Below are 8,495 nucleotides of genomic sequence, written 5' to 3' on the forward strand. Positions count from 1 at the left end.
CCCATTTCCCAACTTATCCAAACCTTCAATAATCCTACTTTATTTGTATATTTTCTCTATATTCTCCGTGTTCATCACCTTCACTTACACGTTTTCTTCATCCTTTGTCACATTCTCTGTGTTCTCAAAATGTTCTTAGCATGTTCTTCACAAGTTCATTGTTCATTCTTTGTATTCCCTATGTTCTTTATCACGTTTTCATGTTCTCTGTAAGTTTATATTCCCCGCATGTTCACTGTGTTCATCTCATTCTCTTACATGTTCTATGTATTCTTTGTCATTTTCCCCGTATGCTCACTGTGTTCAATGCCTTCTCTTACATGTTCTATGTCATGTTCTCCTTATGTTCACTATGTTCAACACATTCTCTTACATGTTCTTTAAAATAAAATGTACTATTGTTTCTTCCGTTCAGTAACTAATTCTTTGTCAAATATTATCAACAGCATGACAGTTCCCACAACAAATTTAGTCAGTCACCAACTTTATTTTCAAAAACTATGTCAAGCAATTCTCTTTATCAACTTAATATTTCTTACCGACACTGTTCATAACTAACTTTATCCATCGTCAATCAACTAAAAAATAGTCACTTTCATTGTTTCTTAACTAAATTATTCGTCAATCAACTAAAAATAGTCAAATGTAACTTCGTTCATCATTTTCGTAACTAACAGTATACTTCGTGGAGCACAAAAAATAGTCAAAAGGAATCTTTCAACACTTTCTTAACTAAAATTAATCGTCCCCTCAACTAAAAATAGTCAAGCGTACCTTCCTTCAATACTTTCTTAACCACCATTATACTTCATGGACTAAGAAAAAAATAGTCAAGGACACACCCAACCTAACCTAACTTAATTTAACTTGCATAACCTAACCTATCCAAACTTAATTAACCTAACCTATCCAAACTTAACTAACCTAACCAAACTTAACTAACCTAACCTATCTTAACCTATCCTTACTTAAGATAACTAACATAACCCATCCTAACCTAACTTAACTTAACCTACCTAACCTCCTCCACCTAATGAATCTCACCTAACAAAACGTACCCAAACTGACATAACCTAACTTATATAACGTATCATAACTTATCCACCACTTACCTTCCCAACCTCTCCCACCTAACCTTTACTTAGCTTATATTCTCTTATACTTTCCCCCCCCCCTTTAACCTAACCTCGTTTTGATCTAAGTATATTTATTAGTTTTTTTATATGTTCTTATTCTCCACCTTTTAAGGGGGCATATCAACTAAAAATTACAAGTGGTCAATTTGCTTATAAATTTATTTATGAAATGGTTATAGAAAGGGCTGTAGCTGGTCCAAGTTTCACCATCACACCCTAAACAGAAAAGGAGAAAAAAATACACAACGAAGTATGCAACGAATTTTCAAATAGTTTCAGGGAACACATGTGTCAACTAAAATCATTTCTATAACACTCAGATATTAGATTTAGCACATAATAAAGGATTCTAGTGATCAGTTTTATGAAAAAAGTGTTTTGTGCAATAATATAATTATTCAAAGTTACCCTTCTAAAATATATGCAATATATGATATTTATAAATTTTTATAAAATCAACAAATAGACTTTGGACTAAAATGTCTACTAGAGTCTGTAGAAGCACAAACGCTACATATAAGGTGAAATTTGCATGTAAATTGATTAATAAATGAAAGCTCTGAAGTACTTTGAAGGTGTAAATTACTTTCCAGAGTAAAATAAAGATCCAAGTTCGGCCACCTGTAGCTGAGCTTGATGTCGACAGATTTCGTTCATAATTGGCACCCTTGCAGATAGGCATCCATTGAGCAAGGTGTGCAAGTTTCATGCAAATCCCTTGATAACAAACGAGAAAAAAAAATTGGCCAAAAAAAAAAAAAAAGAAAAAAAAAGAAAAAAAAAATTTAAATATAAATATATTGCACATACATATTACAATTATTACAAGAGTTTGTGCTTCTACAGCACATAGTAGACATTTTAGTTGACACATGTGTTCCCTGAGATTATTTGAGAATGTTGAACATTCGTTGCATAATACGTTGTGTATTTTTTTTCTCCTTTTCTGTTTAGGGTGTGATGGTGAAACTTGGACCAGTTGCAGCCCTTTCTATAACCATTTCATAAATAAATTTATAAGCAAATTGAACAACTTTTATTTAAATGATATGCCCCCTTAACCTAACCTTTCAGATGTAGTTTATTGTGTTGACATATTTTGTTGAATATATCATCCTTAATCTAACCTTACTGATATAGTTTTGTTTCTCCTTTTTGTATGTATATCTGCCCGGAACGCTGCACGTACTAGTGGCTTTACAAGATTGTAAATACTATCTATATATTCTCACAAACCCAATGTACCTTCTTGTATATAAATAAATAAATAATAAATACAAAATATTTTACCCAAATCCACCATCCCACTTAACCTTCCTTCTTTTACTCCAAATCGGCCTCCTTTTATCCAAATTTACCTGGAACCCCTGGCGACGTAAACGCAAATTTAAAAAATAAATCGTGTTTAAGCGGCCATCCCTACTACTCCCGCGCTTATGTACACTATGGCATGTACAGCTATGATATTTATACGGTTTGAAAATATGCAAATTCAGTTTCTAATTTGTGAAACAAAAATAAAATGTTATTGAAAGCTACATTCCATTTGCGTAATAACTGGCACGGGTCATTTGTGTAAAGACTGGTAACAGCTACCAAGCTTTCGTTGTTATGTCCGTTGGCTGCCCTGGGTTGACCCCACCCTGTCCTTATCTCCACGTTAACAGGCCTTATGGATAGTTTATATATATGTGGTGGTGGAGGTGTTGTCCCACCGCAGTGGTGAAATGTGACTTGACTCTCCAGCTGCTCACGACTTAGGCTACCCAGTATTGCCTACTGGTAGCCCCCGCCCCCGGGCTGCCAGTAGCACAACTGTGTCCTTAGTCAGGCCTCACACTGCTTATTTTTGTTGCCTTGGGATACAGACATTTAAATTGTCATTTTGAAGGTATTTCACGTGCGCACTTCAGCCTCGGTAGATTTGGTGAGAAAAAATTAGAAACTTTCTCCCGTATAGTACATCGCATTTTGACGTATAATTTACCTAATGGCCAAAAAAACTACTGTGATAAAAATTATAGTGGCTCGCGAAATTGATGTGATGTCCTATTTTCTGTTCGTGGGTCCTCGGCTAGGTTAGGTTTGGGTAATTTAGTGCAACAATTTAGTGAGGTTGTGAACGGTGGAGAGGACAGGACGGGTGGTTATAGGCGTGTTCCCGTGTGGGGGCGAGTATATGGTGGCTTAGCTTATATGGCTGATATGTATATGGCTGATATGTATATGGCTGATATGTATATGGGTGATATTTATATGGGTCATATGTATATGGGTGATATGTATATGGGTGATATTTATATGGCTGATATGTATGTGGGTGATATGTATATGGGTGATATTTATATGGGTCATATGTATATGGGTGATATGTATATGGGTGATATTTATATGGCTGATATGTATATGGGTGATATGTATATGGGTGATATTTATATGGGTGATATGTATATGGGTGATATGTATATGGGTGATATTTATATGGCTGATATGTATATGGGTGATATGTATATGGGTAATATGTATATGGCTGATATGTATATGGGTGATATTTATATGGTTGATATTTATATGGGTGATATGTATATGGGTGATATGTATATGGGTGATATTTATATGGCTGATATGTATATGGGTGATATTTATATGGTTGATATTTATATGGGTGATATTTATATGGGTGATATGTATATGGGTGATATTTATATGGCTGATATGTATATGGGTGATATGTATATGGGTGATATTTATATGGCTGATATGTATATGGGTGATATTTATATGGTTGATATTTATATGGGTGATATTTATATGGGTGATATGTATATGGGTGATATTTATATGGGTGATATGTATATGGCTGATATGTATATGGGTGATATTTATATGGGTGATATGTATATGGTTGATATTTATATGGGTGATATGTATATGGGTGATATTTATATGGCTGATATGTATATGGGTGATATTTATATGGCTGATATGTATATGGGTGATATGTATATGGGTGATATGTATATGGGTGATATTTATATGGCTGATATGTATATGGGTGATATTTATATGGCTGATATGTATATGGGTGATATGTATATGGGTGATATTTATATGGGTGATATTTATATGGTTGATATTTATATGGGTGATATGTATATGGGTGATATTTATATGGGTCACATTTATATGGGTCACATTTATATGGGTCACATTTATATGGGTCATATTTAATATCTTGAAATAATGTCTGTGGGTTTATCTCCCTTGAATGTTATTTTGAGCGTTTACCTACCACTCTGCACTTACAACATCGAGCTTCAGCTCTTGGAACCTGTCTTTCCAACTGCTGGTTGTCTAATTCGAAGAATGCCATCTAAATTGATCTTAACTTATCAACTTTTTAAAGTTGTGGATAGAGTTAGCTTAAACTATTAATGCATCTTTCCATCATTGCTCTTTTTTCTATTTGTATTTATTGTTCTTGCCTACTCACCTAGTTGTGCTTGCGGGGGTTGAGCTTCCGCTCTTTGGTCCCGCCTCTCAACTGTCAATTAACTGGTGGTCAGGTTCCTGAGCCCACTGGGCTCTTATCATATCTACATTTGAAATTGTGTATGGAGTCAGCCACATCACGTAATAACACATTCCATTTGTTAACTACCCTGAAGGTAGTTTGAATTCTACCTCTTCACAGTTGGTAGTTCACAACCTGAAGGTAGAGGTGTTTCTTCTCAGCCCCCGGCGGACCCAAGAGTCTCACTACCTCCCCGCATGTTACATACTTGTTCCTGTCTAACGCTCGCACGCTCGCACGCATACACACTAAACAGTTTATTTTGAGAACAAAAAAAATAATACAATGATTAAAGCAAATATCACCTTATTTGTTTGAGATTCGTGTATACTCTCTCATTATTCTGGGGAGTAATCCCGTTCATCCCTCCCACCGTCTCTAACAGTGGGAGGAGAGTCTCCCACGTTATTAGTGGGAGAAGCGTCTGTCATGTTTGAAATTGAGTGTAGTTGCCGGCCAATAGAGACGAGACCATTCCACACAATGGCGGGCTTTAAAATCAGAATAAAATAACACTTTTGGCACTTTATTGGAAGATTTTCATGTCCCGCAGAACCAGGTGGTGGCCGAGGTGGGCTCGGGCGGTGGCCGAGGTGGGCTCGGGCGGTGGCCGAGGTGGGGTCGGGCGGTGGCCGAGGTGGGGTCGGGCGGTGGCCGAGGTGGGCTCGGGCGGGGGCCGAGGTGGGCTCGGGCGGTGGCCGAGGTGGGCTCGGGCGGTGGCCGAGGTGGGCTCGGGCGGTGGCCGAGGTGGGCTCGGGCGGTGGCCGAGGTGGGCTCGGGCGGTGGCCGAGGTGGGCTCGGGCGGTGGCCGAGGTGGGCTCGGGCGGTGGCCGAGGTGGGCTCGGGCGGTGGCCGAGGTGGGCTCGGGTGTTCCTGTGGAGACATTGCCTTTGTCATGACTAGTTAGTTTTGTATCTGTGTGTGCTATTATTATGTCTGGGTATTCTTCTTGTGACCTTTTTCCAATTTCACTTGTGTTATTTGTAATCCCGACTGTTTAAGTACATCGCCTTGAAAGTCACTCTCTTCTGTCCATTCTTGTTTCCTCATCCCCTTGTTGGGCATTCTGCTGGTGTAGGAAGTGGTTCCCTGTGTGTGGAAATTTGAGATATGATTAACAGGGCCTCAGAGGATTCTGGGGTGAGGGGTGGTGGGGGTTCACTGGAGGGGGGGGGGCAGAAAGCGTATGGGATGAAGGAGGGTTTGATGAGCATTTGAATGGGGACAGGGAGAGTTTTCTATGGGGAGGAGAATGGGGGTGTGCACTCCTCTCTCGAATTGCTGCTCTGATGGTTGGAGGTTCCCCACTCCCTTCTGGGAATGTTGGGTTAGGAGACTGTATAGTACCCACTGCTACTACTGGTCTTTAGTACCCACTGCTACTACTGGTCTTTAGTACCCACTGCTACTACTGGTCTTTAGTACCCACTGCTACTACTGGTCTTTAGTACCCACTGCTACTACTGGTCATTACCCTCCCAGCACCTGACAAGTGCACTTTGCTGCTTCCTGTGAAGCGGCTCCTCTTATGGCTACTTCTTCCTTCACTGTGGACATGGCTTCCGGACTCTCTCATGAACCGTGGCAGTCCCTTCTCTTGATATATGTCCATTTTCTAGCGGGATGGTTATCTGATGCCGAGTCTTAGGGTTCTTTTTGAGGCTTCTTATCTCCTCATTTGCTGCTCCCGGCTCGCCCTGCAGGATGAGTGTTGTGTCCCTCATACATGCGGCTCCCTTTTGACCCTCCCCCCCCCAGTACCTGGGCGAACATCTCCTTAATTGGTCACCCTCACCGTCCCCTACATCACTGGTTTGTTCCCCTTCCATGTTTGTTCCCTTTCCTGCCATGTTGGTGTTGGGGTAAACAGTGAGGGGATGAGAGAGAGAGAGAGAGAGAGGGAGAAAGAGGGAAAGAAAGAGGGAGGGAGGGAGGGGGAGGGGAGAGAGAGAGAGGTGAGGGAGAGGTAGGAGGAGACAAGAGAGGGAGGGAGATAGCAAAGAAGAAATAGTGAGGGAGGGAGGGAGGGGAAGAGAGGGAGAGGAAGATAGAGAGAGAGAGAGAGAGAGAGAGAGAGAGAGAGAGAGAGAGAGAGAGAGAGAGAGAGAGAGAGAGAGAGAGAGAGAGAGAGAGAGAGAGAGAGAGAAAGAGAGAGAGAGAGAGGGGGAGGGAGGGAGGGAAGAGAGAGAGGGGAGCTGTGTTTAGGGAGGGGGGGGAGCTGTGGGTAGTGGGGGAGTGTTGAGGAAGTAGAGGTATAATGAGGGGGGGGGGGTGAGACAGGAGTAGCGGCGAATGGGTCAAGTGTTCACATATATGTACTCACCTAGTTGTGCTTGCGGGGGTTGAGCTCTGGCTCTGTGCCCGCCTCTCAACTCTCAATCGATCAACTGTTTTTCGTTCCCCCCCCCCCCCCCCCCCCGGAAGCAACCCGTAGCAGCTGTCTATAACTCCTAGGTACCAATTTACTGTTAGGTGAACAGGCACATCAGGGTGAAAGAAACTCTGCCTATTTGTTTCCGCCTCCACCGGGGATCGAACCCGGACCCTTAGGACATTGGAATATCGAGCGCTGTCCACTCAGCCGTCAGGTCATGTCAAGTACTGAGAATGCCGTTTATTGTCTCGTAAGGTTTGTTTTGCGGTCTTGTTAGTTGTATCCAAGACTTACTATTGATGTTAACTATCAGTGTACACTGTATGATGGACTCAAGGGGCACTTACCAGTCAACACCCGAGAACACACATTAGGCGAGTCATGCACCGTTTGTGCCAGGAACACTGGGCGTATTAGTGGCTCTAGGTATTGTATGTACTATACACGCGATGAGTCACAATAACGTGGCTACAGTATGTTGACCAGACCACACACTAGAAAGTGAAGGGACGACGACGTTTCGGTCCGTCCTGGACCATTCTCAAGTCGATTGTCACATTACTAGGTAATGTATGCTCTAGCTCTGTCTATAAATCCAACATTATGTTTGTAACTCATCTTCTGTGTATGTACTTTTACCTGATTAAACATTGGAATTTGAATTTTTTTGATTTTTTTGAGTTTTGCTGGCAAGTGTTCAAGTGTCCTAATGCCTCACATTGTGACGGCGTTGCTTTACTCTTCACTATAGCTAGTTATATAGTGATACTATAACACCGTGGCGGCACGGATGTCATACCCACGTGGTGGGAACTATTATTCACACTCACTGAAATTACTACTTTCTAACCGTCTGCTACTCTTCGTAGTATCACCAGGCAAAGATTCGTCTCTAGCACTGAACTGTCACGAGACATAAATGTTTTCTCGATGAGCGCGGACTTAATGTAAACTCTGTCGGCAGAACTAGTCTCATACTTAGCGCCATTATATAATGGAATGGGAAAAAATCGCGGAATTCAGAGATAACACCGTCAATGGAGTCCAAGAAATGTGTAAATACTTCACTCATAATGATGTACTGTTCGCGAATCTTAGCTTAGTATCCAAAATTTGCTGACTGTAGGTGCAGCATGCACATGACTGTAGGTGCAGCCTGCACATGACTGTAGGTGCAGGCTGCTCATGACTGTAGGTGCAGCCTGCACATGACTGTAGGTGCAGGCTGCTCATGACTGTAGGTGCAGCCTGCACATGACTGTAGGTGCAGCCTGCACATGACTGTAGGTGCAGCCTGCACATGACTGTAGGTGCAGCCTGCACATGACTGTAGGTGCAGGCTGCTCATGACTGTAGGTGCAGGCTGCACATGACTGTAGGTGCAGCCTGCACATGACTGTAGGTGCAGCCT

At 41.7% G+C, this 8,495-nt stretch overlaps 2 protein-coding genes across 2 annotated transcripts; one reads left to right on the forward strand and one right to left on the reverse strand.

The window, feature by feature from the left end:
- Positions 1-3,332: 3,332 nt before the first annotated feature.
- On the forward strand, positions 3,333-4,367 carry LOC138367393 (uncharacterized). The gene has a single exon (XM_069329035.1). The coding sequence runs from the start codon at positions 3,333-3,335 to the stop codon at positions 4,365-4,367; it is 1,035 nt and encodes a 344-aa protein (XP_069185136.1).
- An 883-nt stretch (positions 4,368-5,250) lies between these two features.
- Positions 5,251-5,607, reverse strand: LOC138367394 (uncharacterized). Its single transcript, XM_069329037.1, has one exon. It carries the CDS (start codon positions 5,605-5,607, stop codon positions 5,251-5,253), a length of 357 nt encoding a protein of 118 aa, XP_069185138.1.
- Between the last annotated feature and the right edge of the window lie 2,888 nt (positions 5,608-8,495).

This window comes from Procambarus clarkii, chromosome 22 (assembly GCF_040958095.1).
Source record: "Procambarus clarkii isolate CNS0578487 chromosome 22, FALCON_Pclarkii_2.0, whole genome shotgun sequence".
In the NCBI taxonomy this organism is placed as follows: domain Eukaryota; kingdom Metazoa; phylum Arthropoda; class Malacostraca; order Decapoda; family Cambaridae; genus Procambarus; species Procambarus clarkii.

What these genes read in the sequence shown, in the direction of transcription:
- LOC138367394 (XM_069329037.1), bottom strand. Translation starts at nt 5,607, where the DNA reads ATGACAAAGGCAATGTCTCCACAGGAACACCCGAGCCCACCTCGGCCA.
- LOC138367393 (XM_069329035.1), top strand. Translation starts at nt 3,333, where the DNA reads ATGGCTGATATGTATATGGCTGATATGTATATGGCTGATATGTATATG.